Raw genomic sequence first — 27,273 nt, 5'->3', positions numbered from 1 at the left:
AGTGGTTGTAGCTGGTCAAGTGTTTATTGTGGAAGTCTCGAAGATTAAAGCTCAGACGGGCACTTGCCATGGAAATAACGATAGAGTAGAGATAGGATCGCAACGTCTTTTCTGTAGGAAAGCGATTATAAAAAAGAGAAAAGAGCATCACCTACTAGATTTCGAAGATGGTTTTGACATCTATCAAGGCATGATAGGGGTATCGAAGCACTCCTATCCAGATGTGACAACAGTGCTCCATTTTACGACGTACTTGGCTCTTATACAGATAGAGGATTGCATCCGTCTTTTCCCTTTTTTTCAGATGATCCATTTGCATAAGATTATTATGTACTCACTAGGTAGTGTTCCCTGTAGTCTGGGTGACAATAAGTCTCCCCAGATTTCCAGTACGCTCCATCTCTTTCGATAATCATTGCAAATAATTTTGCATTATCGCCAAAGCCGTTTACCAGTGATTTCATAACGGCGTTTCTTTTGGTTGTCATTCAATTCGTGAGGCACTCATTTATCAAGATGTTTTGTCTTTTCAATCTCTCAAGTGGTTGGAAATCGTTGTATACATTACGTCCAATTCAAAAGCAAGTTCTCGAATAGTTGTGCGTGGATTTACTTTGACTAAGGCTCTTAATTGATCATTGTCAACATCTGATGCCGACCACTAAACTCATCATCTTCAAGACTCTCGTCGTCGCTATGGAATTTCTGAACCGCCATTGTACTGTGTGTTCAGTAATTGTTCTTAGGTCAAACGTCTCATTGATATCGCGAGTTGTTTCAGCAGCTTTTCGGCCTAGCTGGAATTGAAATAAGAAAATTGTGCGAATTTGCTTTTTTCCCATCTTGTATTCAACGTTGTGAAAAGAAGACATAATTGTTTCAAAAAGATTGTAATTTAAAAGAGTAGATAGAGCGAAAAACGTTCTTTAAAATAATATATAAAGTAAAGGTATTTGAAAATACATTATTTGAAATCAAAATTTAAAATTCCACAAGAACTTTTTTCTCAAACTAATAGCTATACGGGTTGGTTTCCATACTCAAGGATTTTCCTTAATATTTCAATTGTTTTCGGCAGTGCCATGGTTTGTATAATATAAATCTTCCGTTATTATTTTGCTTATTCACTAGGAATTCTCATATGAAACATCAGTAATCGCTCACTGACAACAAGTGGTGTTACCTGGAATCTGAGTATCAACAGCTCTCCGTTAGATTTCTCTGCTTTTCGCTTCTTTTGATCAACATTGCAAATTATTTTGCGTTTTCGTAACAGCCGTTTACTATTGAATTCTAATTGATAATGAGTATTGGCTTTCTCTGGAATTTTAGTGACAGCAAACTTCATTAGTATTCTAATAATCTCCGTACTAGCGGGGGTCTTGATGGTGCTCCCCTCTCCGATCTTCCCATCCTCTAAATACATTGTGATTATTTTCTCAATCGATATTAGTACATTGCAATTCCACCCCCCCCCTCTTACTAGTCATGGATAAAATATTATGGTATATTAAACCCACAAGTTTTGATAAGACATCTAATATGGGAGAATAAAAGCTTTAGTGTTTCTCCACCAACCCAGCATTGCTTCTGGTGTTTTATAGGATATCGAAGCATTTTTAATATCGAATTATTTGTGTTCAATTAACGTGCACTCACATTATATATTGTGATTCATTCATTGCAGTTGAATTTCTGCTGCCATTTTGAGCATAGCTCAAAAGAATACGATTTATGAATCGTGACTAGAGAAAACAAGGTATGAATCCTTAATATATTAACTTCCGGTTCTATGGTTATACTTCCGGTCGTCTAAGATTTCTCCTAGTTATTAGTTGAAAAGTGTGGTTGGAAACTGTGAAGCCCTTATTTTATTATAATGTGTCAGAAATTAACCTCACAGACTCAATACTCCCTGGAAGAGGCTAAATAAATCCACAAATTACAAAACCATACCTTTAAACTCAAAATTTATTCAGTTATAACAGCAAAGAAAAGTTATTGGTCCTGGTACAGTTCTTGCAAAACGATGGGCCAGTTTTGCCTCCCAAACAGGGAGCCGGTAGTTAACTCCTTCTGGTGGAGTGGTAGTTGGTTTTCCTTCGAAAGGATCCATGATAATTCATGGTGTTCTCGGCAAGAGTTGTGGTGACTTTAATTAGGCATAAATCGATTCCCTTGGGACTCTAATTGAATTGAGAAAAGTTCAAACGTTTAGTAGATATAAACATGATGAAAATGTTTAAACGATGTCATCCTCTAATTAAGATATCTTCGGCAAAATATAAAGGCGTCTCTCTCTCTCTCTCTCTCTCTCTCTCTCTCTCTCTCTCTCTGCTTGTAGAGATTTCAAGACCTTTTGTTCACCAACATTTAGGTGATATAACATGAAGAAATTGTAGCGGCTCCATTCTGGATAAGGCCTTCTTCTCGGAGCCGCCCTTTGTTAAGTCTTTCCTGCCGAACGTTTTATCGTAGACTGAAAGGAAAAGAATGATTACAAAAAAAGGCGCCAAGTAATTAACTTGTATTATACAAATAAACCAATCACAAGCTGTCTACTAAAATTGTGCGTAGGTGGCCCGAAACAATGAATCATGGCATGCAACTGAAAATTTCTCACAAAACTTTTTGTCATGCACGCGTACTCAGCCAGGGAATGCCCATTGTTTCTCGAGATAGGAGTGGGGCTGGGCATTAATTAAATTAAACAAATTGTATGCCTGAATATTTTCAAGCAATTTAATCTTTCGCCCGACTGCAGCTGGCATCCTAATTTTGACACGGTCGATACTAGATTTAAGTACAAAACCCTATTTCAAAACTGATGGATTTGCATGTATCCCTTAAAAAGAATTATACGATCGCTCCAACGAGTTACTTCCAGATGCGAAATGTTCCACATCTCTTACATGGATTAATTATTTGCTTAAAAAACATCATTTAACAAATGAATTCGTCAATCAACCCAAAACCATACATTCCCTACTCCCCCACATCATCCTAATGCAAATAAATATCACCGTGACATTTATTCTGTGTGTGTTTCTATCAGTATTGTGTTTTATTTTCGAGTTTTAAGCGATTCTCAGAACTCCAAAGCTGACAGTCTTATGTTGCTATCTTTGTGTTCGTTTTCACTTAAGTGCTCAATAATATAATGATATAAGAAACGCTTTAAAATAAGTTAAAACGCAGGGAAAAAAAACTTATCCAGGTAGGTAGGATAGTAATGAGGTTGCCTTTGGTAACATTTACTTCTAATAGATTTGCTTTTAACCACTTTTCGTTATGTTGTCTATTGTAAAACATTCTTAGAAATTCTTCACTTTGAATAAAAAGAACGGTATCTGTTTTTTATTTAGATCATAAGAAATGATAAAAATAATTTTATATGAAAAATTAAATTACTGATGAGATTCTATAATTTTGTATGAATATTAGTGTAAATACCGACTGAGAATATCTTTTTACCATCATTTTAGACAATGGGTGTATAATAATAATAATAATAATAATAATAATAATAATAAGAAGAAGAAGAAGAAGAAGAAGAAGAATACAGGGTGGAACGATAAAATTGTCGCTTTAGAAAAGACGACATGATTCCATTTCCGTTTGGTGAAAACCGTATATTGCAAACCATCTACTAGTTAGCCAGTTGTGTATAAATCCCAAGAGCAATAGAAGCCTTTTATCATGTCTGAAAGTGACACAATGTTCAACGAGCAAGATCAACTCATGATCTGTACTGATACAAGTTGTGACAACAGGACCATTGCCAGCACCCTCAAAATGCATCCCTGGATTGTCACGAATAACGGGGATGTGCCCAGGATGATGAAAACAAAGTTTCCGGGCACGTTTATGATCTTTGATATAGTTTCTAGTAAGGGTCACATCATTCCACCTCACATCTTCAATGTCAGCTTAAAAGTCAACACCAAAGTGTACTTGGGTGTGTTGAAGAGTCTGGTGATTCCCTGGTGCGATTAGGTCGCCGCTGGCAGACCCTGGGTATGGCAGCAGGACTCGGTGCCGGCCCACAAGTCCAAAGAGGCCCAGGCCTGGTTTCATGAGTGCTACGGCTTCGTACACTTCTCCCACTAGGCCCCCTCCTCTCCCGACCTGAACCCGTTGGACTACTTCGTTTGGTCACACGTCGAGAACATCATCAAGATGACTTCTCACAACACCAAAGCCAGCCTGATCGCCGCAATCCGCCGAGTATTGGCCGAGTTTCTGTCGGTGAATGTGGAAAAGGCATGCTCCTAGTTCCAGACCCGTATCGAAGTGGTGATTGGGGTTGAAGGCGGCTACATTGAATAGATGTCGGCTCTACTACATGATCAAGTTTCCTGGATTGATTTTTTTCAATAATTTTTTAAAAATAAAGCTGTAGTGTTGTTTTATTTAGGGCGACAACTTTATTGTTCCACCCTGTAATAATAATAGAGAATGAAATCTGCATGGAAACCCTCCGCCTTAAGAAAAATGGTAAACTAGAGTACACCAGGTCATGACAAAGTACACGCATACTGGTTCAAAAAATTCAGGACACTAAATTAAACGCCAATTCAAGACCGGAAAAGATGTATCCGCCAAGCAGACGTGCTAAAATTGATGATCCAAGGTAGAACCACATTGAATCAAAAAGATATGGAAAAACGAATCAACTCCCCCCCGCCCCTCGCCCCTGCAACTACAAGCCTTACAACTTGCTTACCAACTACGTGGAAAATTTTAACAGCTGAGAGAGCAACTTTGCCACTCCCTTAATAATTGTAGACTACTTCTTGAGAAATAGAAAGGTTGATGAAAAGGAAAAAGATCACGTGATCTAATATGCATAGGCCAAAAGAGACTAAAGGGGGTAAAAGGTAGAAACTAGAGTACAGCCACGGCATGGATCGACTATAAGAAAGTATACGACAGGATCCCTCAAGCATGGATATTGGAATGCTTGGGGATGTACAGGGTGGGCCAAAAGTCAGTGATCTATTTTAATTTTAATACCTTTTTTTATTTTAATAGTTATATGCATGAAATTATAATATCATAAAATAAAGGCGATAAACTTTATTTTACTTTAGTAAGCTTGAGAAACTTGTATTGTTACATGTGAAAAATAACATCCTGCAAATACCTTCCATTTTCTGCTTCACAAATTTGAGCTCTTTTAATTACTTCTGCCATAACGTTTTCCAAAGTTTCTGGCCTTATTTCTCTTATTTCTCTAATGATGTTTTTTTTTTAGCTCTTTTAAAGATTGGGGCTTGTTGGCAAATAATTTTTCCTTTACGTATCCTCACAATAGGTGCATCTTTCACATTGAAATGTCTTCGATAAGCCCTTTGGGTTTGAATTATTGAGTATTGATTTTGATAGTAAAATTGTACAATTTTTTACGTTGGGCGATACTGAATTTTTCCATAATTCATTTTCAGGATCTGAAAAAATTTAAAAAAATATTAAGAAATTTTTAAAAATATTTAGAAATAAAAGAGTTATCTAAGATTAAAATGGGTCAGTGACTTTTGGCCCACCTTGTATAGAATACTAAACAAGAATACCAGTTGGATAGAAAAAAGCAATAAGAACACGGAGGCTTCAACTGAAATCTGAAGTGCAATGCATGACTAAGATAAAAATACAAAGATATATCTATCAAGGAGACTTCCTATCACCACTAGTGTTCATCATAACCATGATGCTCCTTTTTCTGTCGACTTTCTATACCGATTTATACGTTTTTTTTATTTTCCTTTTTTTTTTTAAATCTTTCTACTTCGAGGCGTTTTCTTTCTGTTTTATTCACTTTTATTCACATCGGCGTCATTTTCGTTACCCTCCAATAATAATAAGGAAATTAAAGGGGAAAAATGTAGTGATGTAAAATATTAGTGTTTTCTGTTCTTTAGGTCATCAGAAATGACTCGCGATTTTTTTTTTTTTAACTTGCGATAATTCAGTCCCTAATTATCCTATTGAAATTTGTTAAGCTTAAGTTTGGAATGCAATTCAGATACTCCTCAAATTATTTCAGAATTTGTTTTTTTTTTTGTGTGTGTTTTATTATACACTAAAGCCAAAATGGCTGCCTACGTGATCGACTTGACTTGAGTAAGGCGGTATAATGTGGTTTTATAAGAAATTTTACAGAGAAAGGTTTGGCATTCGAACACTGCTAGTCGGGTTAGTCGGAGAGGTTTTACTGAGAGGGTACAGGTGCACATCTCGCAAAACTAATGCAGGACACAAACATTGCGTCGACAGAGGCTGGAGTTTGGTAGACAGTGTTAGATGTATTAGGTTAGAGACTCTTTTCTGTTGAGAGGGAGAGTCTAACCTACTTATTAAAAAGAGGTTAAGATGAAATAAGTAACATTTAGTAGATAGGAGTGTACCGAAATGCTTTTGCAAGTTTAGAATAAGCAATAATAACAAATTACTTTAAATGGTTGTAGTTTAATATAAAACATTGGCTTACAAAATGTACTGTAGAATTTCAAATTATGCAATTAGCCTCATGGATTTCGTTAGTTGGACTACAAATGTTTCTGTGTAGCTTACTTGCAATATGTATATTTTATATTACATATATATATATATATATATATATATATATATATATATATATATATATATATAATTGGCCTTGTATATGTATAATATGCCTTGTATATGTTCGTCTGTATTAGGAACTGTCTCTACCAAACTATGTTATTTTTTTATCTATAGACTTGAAACTTGATATATTGGGTATTTAGACCTGTAGAACAAATTTGATTTGGATTTTAGCTGGTAAAAATAGCTGCTAAGGGGGTCAAACTAAAACAAATGGAACTTGGCAGGCGTAAGTCGGTTAAACGTTTTATGCCTATCCATGTACAAACATACATTTATATTTTCAACAAAGTTTTTTTTTTTTTTTTTTAGTTTTTATCTGCACATGGACTTGGATCAGACGGTAACAAACAAAACTGGAGAGCTACATAATTTGTTTTGATTCAAGCTGATGACACCCAAGTCATATTTTTTTTACATCCTTATTATATATCAGGTTCAGAAACTGGCGCGGTCTGTCCTTCTCTCGAGGGTAGATGGGACTAGTGATGGCGTCACGATAAAAAAAAATACCCTTGATAGCCCTGGAGAAGCATCAAGTATTCAACTACCGACAAGGTTTGAATTACACTTCAAACTCGTATAGTGAGTTCAATCTCAGCTGCGGCCGCGTTTGATGGATGAGTGGATGGATTACTATATATTGAGTACAATATTATAATCAATAGAGTAATGGCGCTATAATAATAAATATGAAATCTGCATAAGTTAAGCATATTTTACGATCGGGTAATGCCGAGCGGTCTGCTAGTGCGTATATATATATATATATATATATATATATATATATATATATATATATATATATATATATATATATATATATATACATAACTATTAAACATTGTCAAATCCAGAAGTATTCACTTAATTCATATTGATATTGTTTTATTGAATGTGAATTAAGGGAATACTTCTGGACTTTTAAATGTTTTATAAAACTGTATATCTGTGAAAGTGTGTGTGTGTGTGTGTGTGTGTGTGTGTGTGTGTGTGTGTGTGTGTGTGTGTGTGTGTGTGTGTGTGTGTGTTTGTGCAAAGGTTTGTTTAAAAGAATAAATATCCGACAAAATGTGTTGGTGTAAGAATAAGGTAATAAGCACAGAACCTCACTAACAAGTAAAAATATTTTCAACAAACATAACAACCAGATAGGCCGACATATATACAATCCCTTTTTATGACTGCAACAACGTATATATCGGAGTCATTCGACATGCCCTTAAACAAGAATTTATTAGCACAACAGAGCCATAATACTTGGCGACACTAAGAATGCATTGATCACACATATATGAAATTTAAACCACGAATTTAATGTGTAATATGAACTTGCACACGAAACTTAACTTAAGATAACTCATGGAAGCTAAACTAAAATCCTATTAAAAGAACATCTGCCAAAGTCCGACTTTTTTCAAACAGTTCTGTCCTTAGCTAAAAGTGTCATAGGCGAATAAAATGTAAACTTTGGACATGGATAAAATACTTTCAAACTCCACTTTACTTTACATCGTCTATTTTTTAACATCTCCTTCCTATATATCCACTCCTTTCAATTGTTTTTTTTTCTTATTTGCTGTTGTTCTCCTTATTTCTCTTTTCTTTCTCTTTCTCCCTTCTTCTTGGTACTTAACCACCGCATAACGTTCATCCTTGCTAACTTTTTCTCACCTACCCACCTATACGAAACTCCCTTTCTTCTACATACATACTTAATATTTTTTCAACACAACCACACTTACTACCGCATAAAAGTTATTTCTATTTAAAACATTCCTTCATTTCCCTGCTTTAAGGTCATGCTCCCTTTCACTGCCATTTTCCAACACTTTGCAGATTAAATCTGATTATTATTATATATTAAGTGCTTATTCCATTCCATAGTTTCTTTCTACATACTCACTACTTCATCTTTCATTAATCATTTTTTCAACACCTTTGTTTTCCGAATAATCCAAATAATACGAAATAGCAGTGTCTCTTTTGTTAAAAGGGGGGCCGTAGGGAAGAGAAGATATCATCCACCACTAGATTGCAAAGTAGATATTGTTATGCAATATAATGCAAGAAAAAATCCTGTCTGTGGATCTTAGGATGTATCAGACTCTAGCAGATGTTGGGTACCTGCTATAGTAATAAAATAATTCAAGCGATTTTTAGCGACTTTGGCAACAGATTTGTTTTGATGCAAGTTCTCCATTTCTGATCTGGAGTGAAGTCAAAACAAGGATGTTCCTTGAATAGAGGGTTATTTTTTACAACTGAATCAAAATTAGAATCCGAGCGATGGCGGTGAAAGGATAGAAGCTTGGTTTTAGATGTGTGAAAAGTAACAAGCTACTTTTCCCCCATTTTTAACCACGTGATCCATGTTGAAGGAGAGAGAATCAGAAAGATTTTGATCACCCAAGTGCTCTTCCAAGTGCTAGAGGGGTATAGTATATTATTAAAATTTTGCGTGTTCTGTTTGCTATCTTGTCACCGTGCATACTGGATGGCGTCAATGATTTGTGAAATCATTCATTAAAGCAGATGCAGGTCGTCATTACGGGATGACGTTGTCTATTGAAACAGAGAGATGGGGTAACCATGAGCAGCCGATGACATCACCAATGATGACGTCATACATTAAACCAGAGAGAAAGGGAAGATATACTCTATGATATTTTATTCTGAGTGACCTCTGATCCGAAAGGTAGCTGCTTGTCTTGTATACGAACCTCTTTAGACCCTCGATATCTTGTTGTTAAATACGAATGTATACACTACAGTTTTACAGTTTGGGGACCATTTGAATTTCTTTTTGTAAAAAGGAAACAATTTATGTTTGTTTTTAAGTAAAATAGCATGGCCGTTATTCGAATCGAGTATACGGAGTGTCTTGCTAGAATGATGCAGAAGCAAATAGGGTTGTATTTGATCCAACCCTAGAAGCAAAATACGGTCTTTAAATCAAGTGAAGGGACAAAAGGCGAAAGCATGTATACATTCGACGAATTAGAAACAATTTGTCCCTTTCACTTGTGCTTTATATTCTTATTCATTTGATTTAATTTCGCATCTCATTTTTGCTTCTCACCGTAGCCATTATTCGACTCGAGTATACGAGTTTCCGGGGGCTTCATTCGTGGGTTCTCATATGAGAAGACGGACCAATTCAAAATCCACCCATCCTATCACAATTTAAGCATACGTTATCGTTTGGCAACAGTCGTTCGCCATTTAAAGCAAATAGGGAAGTCAACAAAGTTAGATAAATGGGTGCTGCGTGAATTGAACGATAATAATAATAATAATAAAAAATCGTTGTTTTGAGGTGTCTTCTATAATAACCTAATAAGCAATCATCATCTTTGCGATCTCACTTTTTATGTACGTTCGAACACAGGGTGTGTTAAAATATTATTAATGGGATCTGCAGAAATCCCACAGTGGTTTCTGTATCAATCCGTATAATTCACTATGAATAATAATATTCCATTTTGAAATAAGAAATGTCTGTGAAAGTCAGTAATATTTTTAAAAAAATGACTCATTTTCAGAAAAAAAAATCATTGTCAGCTAAATGTTCTCTGAAGAAATAAAAAAAAATATGCCCCTTATTTATTTATTCATCTATTTATCAAATTATTTATTTATTTATTTATTCATTTATTTATTTATTTATTCCTTTCTTCATTTATTTATTTATTCATTCATTTATTCATTTATTCATTTATTTATTTATTTATTTATTCATCTATTTATCAAATTATTTATTTATTTATTCATTTATTTATTCCTTTCTTCATTTATTTATTTATTCATTTATTTGTTTATTCATTTATTTATTTATTCATTCATTTATTTATTTATTTATTCATTCATTCATTTATTCATTTATTTATTTTTTATTAATTTATTTATTTATTCATTCATTTATTTTTTTTTTATTCATTCATTCATTCATTTATTTATTTATTTATTTATTTATTCATTCATTCATTTATTTATTTATTCATTCATTCATTTATTTTTTTATTTGTTTATTCATTTATTTATTTATTCATTCATTCATTTATTCATTCATTCATTCATTCATTCACTTATTCAGTTATTTATTTTTCATTCATTCATTCATTCATTCATTTATTTATTTATTTATTCATTCATTTATTTATGTATTTATTCATTCATTCATTTATATATTTATTCATTCATTCATTAATTTATTCATTCATGCATTTATTTATTTATTCATTCATTTATTTATTTATTAATTTATTTATTCATTTATTTATTTATTCATTCATTCATTTATTTATTCATTCATTTATTCATTTATTTATTTATTTATACATTTATTCATTTATTTATTTATTCATTCATTCATTTATTATTTAGTCATTCATTTATTTATTTATTATTTATTTATTCATTTATTTATTCATTCATTCATTTATTTATTATATATTCATTCATTTGTTTATTTATTCATTTATTTATTTATTCATTCATTCATTTATTTATTATTTATTCATTCATTTATTTTTTATTCATTTATTCATTTATTTATTTATTCATTCATTCATTTATTTATTATTTATTTATTCATTTATGTATTTATTATTTATTCATTCATTTATTTATTTATTTATTCATTTATTTATTTATTTATTCATTTATTTATTTATACATTTATTCATTTATTTATTTATTCATTCATTCATTTATTTATTATTTATCCATTCATTTATTTATTATTTATTCATTCATTTATTTACGTATTCATTTATTCATTTATTTATTTATTCATTCATTCTTTCATTTATTTATTTTTTGAAAATATAGCAATTTAATTATTTTTAAACTAGCAACCTCAATGGTGATCGAGATAGAGGGCGTGCATTTGTTCAGCACTTTGTTTATTATTCGCCAAAACCCATGGAAACGAAGCCTCTATTGTTCTACTTTGGAATTGATGGACTGGGCATATGACTCGCGTGTTTTCTATAACGCTTTTGCAATTATTTCTGAGAGCCCTAAAGGCGGCTTTACTTTCAAACATCTATTATGTTTAAAGCAATTGAAGTAGTGGCTTCTGTGTGCAATGGCGTCAGTACATTCAGGGGTGTACCAATATGGCTGGCTGTTCAGTTTTTGTTGGAATTTCTTATAGAGTATGTCGCTGACTAATGAATGAAATAAAAAGTATAAATGTCATTACTATTAAGTATAAAAATGGCTCTTTCTTATTCTGTAAAAATAATTGTCAACGTCGGCTAAATATCCTTTAAATAAATAAAACCAAAACGTCTCTTCTGTATTAATTTAAAATTGTAATATTTTTTAAAACAATAAATATTTCTTATCTTCTTGTGGTAATTGTTATCTAAATATTCTTCAAAGTAATAAAAGTAATATTACTTTTTGTTTAACTAGATAATCAGTGTCTCAATATTGTCCGGGCGAGTAGATTAACTAATTTTTGCTAAAGGGACAATATTTTTTTTTTTAATTATGTGTGAAAATTTATAACGTAGATACAAACAAAAAAGTAGTTCAGAGTATTATTATATGCATGTTTTGCTGTGCTTTTACTGATATTATAAACGTATCATTACATTTTTCAAGAAATCAATGAAACAAATATCACTGTCTGAAATTGATTTAAATCGTACTGTCTTGGTCTACGGTAATTTTAAGATGAGTAAAGTTGGAATTTTTAACCATCAATCACCACCGATCGATTTCATTTTTTTTTTTATTATTAAATGTGTGTAAGGTGATAACGTACGTACAAACTTGAACCGCCTTAGTTTGTTATTATACAGATACCTACGTGCTTGTGTATATATGTCTGTATCTATTTGAATAAAAATACGTAAATGACTCGTAACTAAATTGAATATATCTTTTTCTGTCCTGTTTTTTGTAGATGGCGAGCAATCTGACTCTGGATCAAATGAACGCTGCTGAAGCTGAACTATACTGGCCGGTTATCTTATTTGTGGGCATACTCATGTTTGTTGGCACCCCAGGCAATCTGCTGGTGATCATAATCTACCATCGTCGTCTTAAGCGGGTCTCAACTTCACATTATTTTATTGAAGCTTTGGCATATTTTGACTTGTTTGCTTGTGTCTTAGGAATGCCAACAGAAATATTTGATCTCTGGTAAGCATCAATTTCTTGGGGGGGGGTCATTTTAGTTTGTTATTAAAATTTAACATGTTGGCATTTGTTTTGACAATTATAATCTACGAAAACTATTATCACAAATGTAAATGCGTTTTGATAAATTAATATCCAAAAAATTTTTTGCAAGCATAAATAACTGACAGGCCGCCCAGCGTTACCCGGTCGTAAAATACATACATTTTAATTTTGCAAATTTCGTATTTATTATTATTGAGTCAATTCTCTATTGATTTTTATATTGAATCTAAAATATAGTAGTGATTTCAAAATGTTTTTAAAATATGTGATTTGGGGGCCATCAGCTAGAATCGAAACCAAAAACATTTGGTTTTCCTGCGTTATACGATACCATCTGAGCTAAATCCAATGCATATCAAATTTTAAAAATTAATCAACTTAAACGTATAAATGTATGCATAAAGGATATACAATAGTTTGACTTACGCCTGCCAAGTTTCAATTTGGAAATTTTGACTCCTTATCAGTTAAAAAAAGAAATCAAATTCATTCCACAGGTTCGAATAGCCCATATATAAAATTTCAAGTCTATAGATCAAACATTGACATTAGTAGAGACTGTTCCGCGCGCGCGCGCACACACACACACACACATACACACACACACACACAAGATCACTTATATCTACTATCATATAAAAGTCACTTTGTGTGTGTGTGCGTGAGTTTCTTCCTCATATATATATATATATATATATATATATATATATTATATATATATATATATATATATATATATATATATATATATATATATATATATATAAGAGAGATGCATTATTTAATAGCACCTTAAGAAGAATTTAATTATTCAAACAAATATGTATTTATTATTATTCAGTGTAGAACTGATTCCAACAGTCATTTTCTGAACATTTTAAGCATATGGTTGAGCATTCGTCATCATTTTAAGAAGGGCTTTTTCACGAAATATTGCCATACTGAACCCACTATCTAGTGATACTGAAAATAGTTAAAAGTAAAAGAAAAAATAGAACCAGGATTGTAAATTATCTATATAAACGTGTTATTACAATTATTGCGTAAAAATTGTTATCTCACATCTAAACGTGTTATGATACCTCATAAAAATGTTTTGAACTGAAGATGTTGACATTTGTTTTGACATGTAATATAAGATAACTGATAAATATTTCTGATTTTTTTAGATGTGGATTGGTAATTTAGATTATTTAGATATTATTATTAGAGTACTATTCTCATCTTGAGTGTTATTTTCACAATTTTCAGACAATATAACCTCCAACTTTTTTTTCGTGCGTATCTTTTCGAGCACGTGAATATTTCCCTCGAACTGGGAAATTTGTACGGAATTTAAAACAGAGCCCTTTATTTATTTCATGTGGGTAGCATGTTCTCGTTCCGTTAACCGTGATCTAGTAGAAGTATTCACAAAAATAGAAATTGTATTCTTAGTATCACCCACAGGGAAATTAAATATTCAGAGGAGGCCATAAAATAACTGACAAAGTACTAATTAAAAATCAGTTCTAAGTAACCCTCTTTTTAGGGTCCAATTCTCGGTGCGAGTCGTACTAAGAATGCAATTTCGAATTATTTAAGACTTTTACCAGTCATGGTTGACGGAACGAAGTCATGGTTGATTGAACGAAGGCATAATATCCCCCTATGGTCCGCTCAAAATTCCATACAGATTCCCGAGTTCGGCAGAAAACTTCCAGAGTTTGACCAAATACATGTGAGAAACTTTGGTGGTTACATCGGCTGAAACGTTATAAGAATAATACCCAAGATAAGTACAGTAATCCGAATGATCCAAATAATAAAAGGAAAACTGTTGTCCAAAACCGAAATTTTGACAATTGGCGCCTAAGAACTGTATAATAAATCTAAATTTAAATTGATAAATATTACCTGAGAAAGCACTAGTCACGGGTGAAAATGAGTTCTGATAATTAGTACCTTAAAGAACTTGAAGAAATGTAACTATTTTCACAATGATGACCAACCTGTTCATGCAAAGGTGTATTTGTATGAACAATTAAACTGTTCTAGCAAATATATATTTCTATCAAATATATATTTGCTTGAAACAGGACATTGCTCGACAAATATATGTTTAAGGTAAAAGATGGTCACATATGTTTCTTTGAATAAAGTGTTTTTGGCAAATATATATTTGTTTCAATAATGAACTTATTCTAGCAAATGTATATTTTTTTTAATAATAAAACTGTTCTTGCAAGAATATATTTGAATAATTATACTATTCTGGAAAATATATATTATTTGAATAATTAAACTGTTCTGCCAAATATATATTTGTTTGAATCATCAAATTGTTCTGGCAAGTATATATTAATTTATACAATTAAATTGTTCTGCCAAAGATATATTTGTTTGAATAATTTAATTGTTCTAGCAAAGATGTATTTATTGAATAATAAAATTTTCTTGGCAAGTATATATTTGTTTGAATAATTAAATCGTTCAGGCAAATATATATAATTGTTTTAATAATTAAATTGTTCTGGCAAGAACTGTTCTGGTAAGTACATATTTGTTTGAATAATTAAATTGTTCTGGCAAATATATTTGCTTGGATAATTAAATTGTTCTGGCAAGTGTATATTTGTTTAAATAATAAAATTGTTCTGGCAAGTATATATATATATATATATATATATATATATATATATATATATATATATACATATATATATATATATATATATATATATATATATATATATATATATATATATATATATTGAATAATTATTTACTGAGATCTGTTATTACAAATATAGATATGTTTTGAAAGTTGGTAACTAAGGAAACTATTTTCACAAATCTAAAATCGTGTTGATTATTATCACATGCAAGAATTGGTATCATAAATATAAATGTGTTTTGTAATTCATACCCCCCAAAAAACTGTTCTGACAAATGTATCTTCTCGTCTTTTCTTTTGTACTCGAGTGTCGGTCGATATTACTTCCGACCTTCTTCAGGTGCATCTTTACAATGGTTCTTATTTGTGAATGGCGGAAATAATGTTTTTTTTTTAATTTTTTTTCTAATGAAAAATGGAAATAGATATATTTACTATGTTCATGAAACAAAAAAAAAATATCAGAAACATTATATCAAAACGGTACGGGCCCGAATTAATACGAAAATGGAAACGACTCGAAGCTTTTCTGTTTCATAAGCATATCACCCATTTTTAATTTTAACGGCTATGATGTGCTGGAAAAAAAGCTATTCTTTTCGCCATTCACCAATAAAATCCATTATTAAGATACACCTGGTCGTAGGTTACATCAGTAGAAACGTTCTAATATAATTTTGTTTTTACAATTATCACCTGAAAATTTTCATCACAAATATAAATGTGTTTTTGACAGTAGTACATAGGAAAGCTGTTTTCGCAAATGTATAAGTTGAGGAATAGTTACTATCTGGGAGAAATACATTATATAAAAAATATCAGTTGTCTGTAGATAGTTATGTGTTTATGTTAAGTTAAAAATTCAAAGTGTTTTCTTCAGTATTTTCCTTGAGCAGTGTTTTTACACTTTGATAATCAGCAACGCAAAACCGAGCAGCCAGTTAGTAACACCTGGTTCAAATTTTGCACAGGTACCAAAATTAAGAACATTACTTTCTCTCTCTCTCTAATTAATCAGTTCAATATATTATAGTATACCTTTTTTGTGATCTGCTGGTCTTACAGGGCACTAATATATCTTGCCTGGTATAGTATCCAGCTTAGTGTTGTTACTATAGGCAACACCACTTTAAGAAGATGTACCATTCCTCATATAAGCCACTGTGATTTAGTCCGACCGGGAGATCTTTCTTGAGTCACGAATATTATGTGATTTTTAATATTTAGTCAGGGTTTACTTGTAGGTAAAAGTAACCTTATGCTAAGTTTTCCTGGCAAATTCCTGTACAGAGAGACCTTAGACACTCGAGGACTGTCTAGTAGGCAATTATGTGCATGTGTGCGTGTCCAGAGAGAGGAACGATGCGCAAAGAGAAAGGGGTGGGGAGAAAGATAAAGACGGATATAAAGAGAGGTAAAAAGATAGAAGTTTTAATACACTTTTACGTTACACTTTTGCCTTGTTAGTGTTTCTGTGGAACAAACTGGATTCGAACTTGGCACACTCATGTTGCCAGTCTGTGTCGTTAACTACTAAGCCATCACTAACTCTCTGTTGTTGTTGTTGTTGTTGTTGTTGCCTTCGTCGTTGTTGTTGTTGTTGTTGTTGTTGTTGTTGTTGTTGTTAATGATGATGATAATAATACTTTTTTTTCATTTCTTTCTTCTTTCAGCAATCCCTTCAAGTTTAGCAATGAAATCGTCTGCAAGTTTTTCAGATTCTCGGAAACCTTCACTGTCATTGGTTCCAGCATGGTTCTTGGAGAAGTTGCCATCGATCGATTTTTTAAAGTCTGTAAGCCCCATTATAAGCTCACTATGTACCACATAAAGTTTATGTGCGTCACTGCCGGTCTTATCGGCCTTATTTGCAGTATTCCGACCGTCTTCATATACGGAACGAAAAAAGTCACTCTTCCCGGAAATGTCGTCGGCGATGATTGTTCCATTGAGCAAACATACCAAGGCACGAAATGGCCGATCGCTTACTTCATTTTCCTTTGTAGTGTTTTCGTTCTCCTCTGCATCGTGCTGACCGTGTTCTACGTGTTGCTTTATCTGTCGATACGCGATCGACGCCGACGGAACGCCAGCAGGCAATTCAGCAGCGAACCGGAACAGGAAAAAATGGCTGATCAAGAATTGGAGTCCAGGGCTAATTCTTTGAAACGTCCTCAGAAGGAACCACAGAGCCCGAAAAGTCCGAAAAGCCCGAAAAGTCCGAAAAGTCCGAGAAGTCTAAAAGGTCCGTCGTTTCCAGTGATGCGAGCGAGAGTAGCTAGTCTTTCAGAACGCATCCGCATGAAGGTTAGCCGTACTACTGTGATTCTATTTGTTGTCACGCTTGTGTTTGTGCTGAGTTACTTCCCTGCGTTGTTGGTAATGCTCTGCCAGACCCTGATGTACAGGAAGATGTATAAGGCCAGCATCCAATTGAAAGTGGTCGTCAAAATATTCTCGAAATTCTTTCTGATAAACAACGCCTGTAATCCAATCATCTACAGCTTTCTTAATCCCTACTTCCGGAATGAATGTGTTCGTCTGTTCAGTGAAATTGGCTGTTGCCAATGTTGCAGGGTTGAGCCGAGTGGTGATTCGTTGTCAGCAAGCAATTAAACTTCTTTAGGACGAACTGTTCATCTTCTCTGCAAGTCGAGTTGAACTAATATTGACGTTAAAGAGTACATCTTCCATCATTACTGCGATCATGCAAACGAGGTTCTGGCATCCATTGTCGTCACAGAACCAACATAAAGCCTGTTTAATTCAGTGGGTTAAAATAATAAAAAGTAACAATTATTTGAATCCCGTTTATCTTTTTTAATATATATATATATATATATATATATATATATATATATATATATATATATATATTCTAAGGAGTCTATGTGGATCGAGCAGTCTTTCGGCATTTCCATGCCATCATCCGGACTCTCAATATTAAAAAAAAAGCTCTACAAATGCATTGAGCACTTTTGAAAAAAATATTGGTTTTCAATTTTTGTTAGCAATATACTTAAACCACATTAACCCATTAATCAGTTAATATAAATATATACATACATATATATATATATATATATATATATATATATATATATATATATATATATATATATATATATCGTGTTTCATTAATCCTGTTTTTACTTTCTTTTCACACACTCGTATTTTATAGTATTACTTATTAACATAAGTACACAAATACAAAAGGTGATCCTCTATATTATGTATACCACGACCCACACTACAAACACAAAGAAGACCAACATCAAAATTACATACAAATCTAATATATTTTTGTACAAAAAGAAGCTCCAAATCGAAAGGACAAAATTACAGGGATAAAAAAACATGTAACTTGTTTAAAATTAGGTCCGCACTGTAAAAAAAAAAAAAAAAATTTAAACACTATGTATCCGTTCGTTTTCAGCTAAAAAAAACAAAAAACCATTAAACAGGCATGAAGCAACGCCAGTTAGTCAAGAACAGTCACACCGAAGCCGATCCAAAGAGAAGACGCAACGTCTTCGACGGAGGCTTTCCCCAACTGGGGGAAGGCGAGAAACTGTTATCACTTCCTTGCATGGATGCTACGTAAACTCCACACATAATAACATGCTTACAAGACAAAGTCGAACAAATGCACTCATTTTTTACGTTTTACGTTTATTCATTCTAAAAACAAAAGAAAACAAATTAACTGATTGAACTTGCAGACACAAGTGTACTCGTACAAACAACGTTCATAACATGTAAACCTCACGTTTCTGAACTTTTGAGATGAGGATTAAGTATTTGCATAATTTAGATTCCTCCGACTACTGTTCTCATCTTCAGTGTTATTTTCACAACGTTTCGGTCGATGTAACCACAGATCTTTTCCAACTGTATCTTGTCGAAGTCAGGAATCTTTCTATCGAACTCGGAAATCTGTACGGAATTTCGAAGGCTACCCTTTATTTAATCCACGTAGATAGAATGTTCTCGTTCTGTCAGCCATGAACGGGTATAAGTGGTAAGTTATTCGCAATTGTACTTCAGTGTCGCCTGCCCTGAGGATTGAACCTTCAACCTTCAGAAGAGTGTAACTTTACAATTGAATTTTATAAAGTACTTTATCCACTACGCCACGGGTTCTTGCGTGGATTAAATAACGGGTTCCGTTTGAAATTCCGTTCGAATTCTAGAGTTCGACAGAAAGATTCGCGAGTTAGACAACGGTCGGAGATTACATCGACTGAAGTGTTGTGAAAAGAACACTCAAGATGAGACCAGTACGAATAATACTTGTAAACTTGGTATTTATACATGTATAAATATGTTGTGCTTCAGTAATTTTGTTTTTATATTCTTTATTTCACGCAAATCCTTTTTTTATTTCATTTGGTAGCATGAGCCATGATGCACAAAAATAAATTGGCATGGTTTAGCATAACTGACCCCACACTACTGGAGGTGATCGTGAAAATACCTTGTAAAACTTTTGTTTTTAAATATTTGAGATGAGCGTTGATTATTCGCATTATTTGGATTCTTCGGACTATTGTTCTCATCTTGAGTGTTAGTTTTAGAATGTTTTGGTGGATGTAACCTCCGACCTTTTTCAGGTGTATCTTCTCGAACTTCGAAATCTTTCTGTCGAACCCGGAAATTTGCTCATGTAAAAATGGATTATTGTTTTGTTTTGTTTTTGTTTTTAATGAAAAACTCTTATTAAAGTATTGATAATAAAACATTGTTTAACATTGGTATTGTTTCGGTGTTCTTTTGAAAATGCAAAATCTCAAACGATGTAATGATGTCATTTTGTTGGTGGGCATATTATTCAGTGGTAGGATTACAATTTTTAAAAAACAGGTTCTAAGAAAACAAATCCTTTATATATATATATATACTAGCAAAAGTACCCGTCGTTGACTGGGTTCAAAAACAGCCTACAGAAAATGGACTCTGACTTATGAAAGTATGATAGGTTATGAAAAGGAAGGGTTGTAAAGAGATAGCTTCGAATTTGGGGGTATCAAAACCAAAGTAAAATATGATGAAAGTAAAAATAAAATAGATAAACCCCATAATTTATTATACCCTACCTGTTTACACTGAAACACTTATCACAATATTCTGTGGATCTATATTAAAGAACCTTGTTAAACTTTGTGACATATTTCCATTCTATGAAGGTCAGGCGCGAACGAACACCCCATAGTTTTATTATACCATATTTCTTCAAACTGAAACATAATTATCAAAGTATACTTACGCAGATAGATATGAAAAGTGTTTATTAAAGTTTGTGCCTATTTCCATTCTATGGAGGCCAGGCGCGATCGCAGACCCCACAATTTTATTATACCATCCCTATTTAAGTTAAAACATACTTATCAAAGTATTATTATGTACATCTATATCAAAAACCCTTGTAAACTTTTTTTTAATTTTTTATTTCCATACTTTGTGGACCAGGCGCGAACGCAGACCCCCACAATTTTAATGAACCATCGTTCTGCAGGATCAAACATACCCATTCCTGTGTCTCGATACATCTTCTATCATTATATGTAATCAGTTTTCTATAATAGTCAACCATATAGGAGCCTATTCATGACCAGACACACACACATTCAACTTTATATTATAGATATTAATATTATATAAACTGTTATGTTAATAAGAATAAAGAATCTACTATAATGTAGTTATAGAATTTTTAAAATGTCCAACTATTCTAAGTATATTGAATTGAGTTTACCTAATTTTAACAACTGGTTCGCCGAACTCATAATATTTTAAGCACTGGTTCGCACGAACCGGTGCGAACCGGCTGAATCCCATCACTGATGTGATTGGTGAACATGTTGCCTGGAAGCAAGACCACACTTCAACAGACTACTAGGTTGGCAACTGAGTTCCCGACGATTCGATTTTTTTTTACTTTAAATTAAAAATATGTTATTTTATTTTATTTATGTGTTTTTTTTTTTCATAGCAACTAATTACTAAGGCTAGGACAACAGCATATTCTTTTCCTTGTTTAGACTCTCGAATGTGTATCAGTTGATATCTTATATGCTTTTATATACAGTGGTGTGGTTCTCGGTTGATTAACTGTGTCTAACAGAGTCGGATATATACTCGAGAGTCAAAACAATGATAAGAATATTCTGTTGTTATAGCCCTACTAATTACTCAATAATGTCTTTTCTCTCGTTGTTTACAGCTTCTTTCTAACGTCCAACAAGATTTCTAATATCTCCTTGGTATAATAAATGCAGAAAATGGACCTTGAGTTCATTTCAACAGCCTCGTAATTGTCTTTAGTCCTCACATTCCATGAGTGATGTTTCTGACAAAGAGGAAAGAATTGCTGTTTTCTGGGTTGGAGTTTATTCATCTAACACTTATCGTTTTCTAGTTTTTAGCCATACATTGTTTTGCTTACGGCATAATCGCATTGACACACCGGTTCGCAGATTACCTAAGTTAAGCAACGTTGAGCCTGGCTAGTACCAGATGGGTGACCATTTGAGATTTCTGGGCACTGTATGTGCTCTCCGCTTATATCGGCATTTGTCTCCAGTCGTCCTGTACATACACTTCACTTGCCACTGGTATTTAACAATATCGACTCAGGAGAAGTGTGGTTGGAGATTGCGCACCTCCTGCCACAAAAGTTTCACGCGCAGGCACCACTTCATGAGTATCCATAGTCTGTGAAAGACTGAAAGAGCCCTGTTTTTTTTTGGGGGGGGGTCTTTTTTAGCTCCTTACATCAAGTGGCTTCATATCTCGTCTGGGGCGATTTCCATTAATAATAATAATAATATGTAAGATAAAAGAAAAGAGTACCGAACATGTCAATTTTTTTTAACTTCCCATCCCATTTTCATAATTTGAAAATAAGCAGAAATGAACTTTAACTTAAAAAAAAAAGGATAGATCGCAAAATATACCAAAAATAGAATTTTCGAATATATATATATATATATATATATATATATATATATATATATATATATATATATATATATATATATATATATATATGCCAAAATTAAAAAGAAAATAGCCAAAACTTAGTTGCCAACTTAATACATTGAAATTGCCGTGTACACAAACTGTTCTAAAAGATATGTATTGTATTTCAAAAAATAATAGAGAAATGTTTCGTCAGTTTTAGTCGCACAATTAAAACGGTAGAAAATTAATAACATTCATAATGACGCCGTATCTCTGAATTTATACTAAAATCCACGCACACACACACACACACACACACACATATAATTATATAGAATTTTATAAAATCAACAGTAGATTGTTTACAGTGCAATGTAAACTACAATGCATTGTTGTCTAAGTCACTGCGGAGAAACATGTAAAGCTTCCTCCCGATGCACCGCGGTGGGTCCCCGTCTAGAGCAGGCAATCAATCAATCAATTATTATTATTATTATTATTATTATTATTATTATTATTATTATTATTATTATTATTATTTACTCACTAGGAGTAGTCGCACAGGCTATCATCAAATACTTCTCTTTCAGAACAACTTGTGGTGTTCTCTGGAATCTCAGTGACAAGTCTCTCCAGATTTCCAGTAATCTCCACCTTTTCTGATAACATTTGCAGATGAATTGGCCTCAGCGAAACAGCCGCTTAGCATTGATTTCTCGCTATCAGCGACTATTTGTCTTTACTTGAATTTGAACGGCAATGACCCTCCCAAGTCCTCTTTGTACTCATCCAGCGCTTTCTCTCCTCGATCTTTCCATCCTCCTTGACTCTCACCTATTTGGTATGGCGCCAGTTTATGGTGACATACACACAAAACGGGGGTTGGAGGCAATTATTACGTTTCAGTTTCCATGATTCTATATGATGTTTATTTTTGTTTTACATCTGTAGCCGTTTCTGTATGTCCAGCTTGTGCCTGTAGCTCATATGTGTTAGTCTCCACATTTAAGGGGTTTTCTTAATATTTCAACCGTTTTCATAATTGCTGTCCGTTGTATCTTCTCAGCCTAGTGCTTTCACTATTATTAGTGTTATCTTGACTTTCTTCGTTTTTGATATCCCTTTCATCTCTCTGACCAGTTTGCTTCGCCTCTCTGTTTCCATGCTCTTCACTCTGTGATCTGCTGGGACGGTAAAATCTACAATCTGGCAGGACAGTTTCTTCTTGTTAACTATTATGACAGCCGACTTTCTTGCTTGGATAGATAGATTTATCCGTTTGCATATCCATGTCCCATAAGATTTTGTGACTTTCATATTCAAGTATTGCTGCCGGTTCGTGCTCGTACCATTTGCTTGGGTGTTCAAGATACAATTTCTGCATAATTACCAGTGTACGCAATGTATCTGGGTTTGTGTATTTTTTTCTTACGGGTCTGCGTTACTTTTGCTTTGTATTTGTTTTTTTTTTGTTGTTTTTTATTTTGTTTTTTTTTGTTTTTTTTTATTTTATTTTTTTCCCCATCATCGTTGATAGTCCGTGCGAGAGCCAGCATAGCCAAAACGACATAATTATAAAAGTGGTGCCGTTAGACCTTCATTGGTTCTAAGAAGCGCCAAACAAATACGACACAAACACGGAAAGATTACGAATACAAGGGAAAACAAAGTAAAACAATATGTGTGTGGGGGGGGAGAGAAAATGGTCAAAAGAAAGAATGAACAAACGCAACAACTTGCATAAAAAAACAAGAAGAAAAAGAAAAAAGTGATCGAGGGATAAAGAAATGATGAAAAAAAAAAATAGGGGGGATATAATAAGGTGGAGTGTCTATCTCTTCCGACTCCTGTAAACATTTTTTTAAATGGGGTTTTAACCCATTTTAGATTTATGAATTTTTTAGATGAGGATTGATAATTTGTATTATTTGGATTTTTCGGACTTCTCATCTTCTTATTATCATCACACAACTTGAATTCTTATATGTAGTAGTCGATGGTTACATATCGACGCACAAAATCAAAAGACATAAACGCGTTTGTACGCATGTCGTCTGCGCATACACTATTTTCAATAAAAAAAAGAATAATTATATCTTGACCAATCAGAAAACATTTTGAATTTATTCGAATTGGTCTTTCTGAGATCCACCTAAACCCTTTTAAGGGGCCAGATTTTCTTCAATAAACCAGTGGAACCCAGCTGACCCGAGTCTACGGATCGGTGTCGCTTGGTGCCTCCACTGTGGCGCCGCTTCCCTCGGTAATATCTCTCCACTCACACACAAACACAGACAACTCATCGATATTATCGTCTGTCATTATCTGTTTTAGCGTGAGTCGAATTCAGATAAATATTTTCAGTGAAAAGGTTTGCAGAGTTTATAAACAACTGTGAGAAAAAACGAGAGACATTGGCGTACGATAAACAAAACAAATTAACGAATTTAAAAAGGCATTAGCAATCGGTGCCCGGCGTTGCCCAGGTGTTTTGAAGTGTATGCTGAGGAAAAAAAAGGTCAATTTTTTTAAACTTTGACCCCTATTATGACCTCTTAACATTTATTGTTTAGGGATCAAGTAAAGTTAATAAGTTAGATCCATGTCCAAGGAATCTATATATAAATTATCACGTGTTTAGACCCTAAATTGTAGGAGGAGTTTGATATAGTTCTCAAAAGTCAAATTGTTGAATATTGACCACTTAATCGCCAAATTTCTGTCGAAAACCTATCACATCGATTTTCCCAAATCTCAGTACCCTGTATATCAAATTTCGAATCTGTAGGCTTAAAATTGACAGAGTTTTAGCGTAGGGAAATGCACACAGACGCACAGACACACACAGACACTATCACTTATATATATATATATAAACATAAACATCATATATATAAGGATAATAGTACGCCATATATATAACAAAAGACCATTATTTACTGAAGTGAAAGGAAAACCCGGGGGAACTTTACCCAAAAATAAATCTATATTTTTTTGTGTGTATTGATAGTCTTATCAACACCCCTTTTTTTTCTATTTATTTAAAAAGAAAATACAACTTTGTTATTTATGAGTCGTGGAATTGCATTCATCTACAAAAGATCTAGCTAATGTGCATATTTTTTATCGTTTTTAATTAATTCCCTATTAGTTTTTTTCGGTTCTCTTATACGATGATCATCTTTATTTAACTATTACGTGTAATTATATTCATACAGATATTCTATATGATTTATATTTGCGTAATATTTGCGTAGAAATGAAGAAAATCAAATTTACTGTGTATTTATCGTGTTGCCATAACAACGTGACGTAGCCAAGGACGGTAGTGGACGTGAATGTGTGTGCGTGTGTGCGCGTGTTTTCGTGCTGTGTTTATATTATGCATATTGTTTCGTATCTTATCAACTTCTTCGAATCTATGTGTACAGTAATACAAACCCGTTTTTCGAGCTGAATAAATATGTTACATTGAATAAAAACACGAAAAGTAACTTATCTTGCCTTTGATAACATTTATTTGTTATATATTTGTTTTTTGACAACTTTTTCGAATCTATGTGTACAGTAATACAAACCCGAAATGAAAAGACCACGAGTGAACGCGCGTTTTACATAAAAATAAGTATTTTTAAATTTTATCTTTCTAGCTTTAAAAAAAAGTTTTAAAATTTTATCAGCCGGCATAATTTATTTTTAAATATTGAAAAATTTCAGGAAAATTAATTTTTGCTAGATTTTCAAAACATTGTTTTCGTGTTGTGTGTACGTGTCTGCGGCTAGCACCAGAATGGCGGCCGTGATGTCGTAGGTTGGATTGTAAGATTGTGTAAGTTTCGTATTTTTTAATTTGTAAATAACAAGTTATGAAAAAATTAAACCCTTCCAATATGGACAATAAATAAAGCCATAATATTTTATGGTAAAGGTAAGAGCGTAGGAACCATAGTTTTTTAGGAGATGTGATTATTGGATTAACCAATCAGAAATCGTCTGTGGCACACACATCTCTGTTTTTATATAGATATAGATATAGATAGAGATATATTCACAAAACGACTATGGTTCGTTAAAAAAGAAAAAAGAACAAAAATTTTTTTCGCCGCTCACCAATAACAGACACTCGGAGATTACATCTGTTGAAATGTTGTGAGAATAACAACCAAGGCGAGAACAATAGTTCAAACGATCCAAATAATACATAAGTTTATTATTTTTTTATTTCATAGTTGTAAAATAATTGTTCAATAATTACAAGAAACCTTCTCTACCACCAATAGCAATGACCAAGGACACATTACCCGAAAGTACTTCCTTTAAACTCCTCGGCCTAACGTTTACAAGGAACATGAACTGGAATAGATACATTGAAAGCATTATCAAGGCTGCTGCAAAGAAGGTGAGTTCTCTCTACCGTGCTAGAAAACTACTTACGCCTAAAAGTATCCTGTACCTCTATAAGGTCACCATTCGCCCATGTATGGAGTATTGTTGTCACATTTGGGCTGGTGCATCTGCTACTTGTCTCTCACTTCTTGACAGGGTTCAAAAGAGAGTTGCCAACCTGATAGGTCCTGAACTGTCATCTAGGCTTCAGCCTCTGTCCCACCGACGAAATGTTGCATCTCTCTGACTGTTCTACAAGTACTTTAATGGCGAATGCTCCGACGAACTACAAGCACTTGTACCCCCTCGACGTGAGAACCCCCGGCAAACCCGACAAGCATCTAAATCCCACCATTCCACAGTAGAGATCCCTAGGTGTAAGAAAGCGTTCTACTCCAATAGTTTCTTCCTCAGAACTGCTAAACTTTAGAACTCGTTTC

General features: G+C 33.2%; 1 protein-coding gene across 1 annotated transcript in view; it reads left to right on the top strand.

The window, feature by feature from the left end:
- LOC145240556 (uncharacterized) overlaps positions 1–20,238 on the top strand; it is a 112,575-nt gene extending 92,337 nt beyond the window's left edge. Inside the window, exons 3-4 of the mRNA XM_080103980.1 lie at positions 12,548–12,786; positions 17,158–20,238. Coding sequence (XP_079960106.1) covers positions 12,548–12,786; positions 17,158–18,100 — 1,182 coding nt within the window. The 3' untranslated portion in view covers positions 18,101–20,238. The remainder of the gene's footprint in view (positions 1–12,547; positions 12,787–17,157) is intronic.
- The last annotated feature ends 7,035 nt before the right edge of the window (positions 20,239–27,273 follow it).

Source organism: Euprymna scolopes, chromosome 2, assembly GCF_053919585.1.
Source record: "Euprymna scolopes isolate OS-2025 chromosome 2, ASM5391958v1, whole genome shotgun sequence".
Taxonomy (NCBI): domain Eukaryota; kingdom Metazoa; phylum Mollusca; class Cephalopoda; order Sepiida; family Sepiolidae; genus Euprymna; species Euprymna scolopes.
Note: the sequence above shows the minus strand (reverse complement) of the source record. Positions and strands in the feature narration are given on the sequence as shown.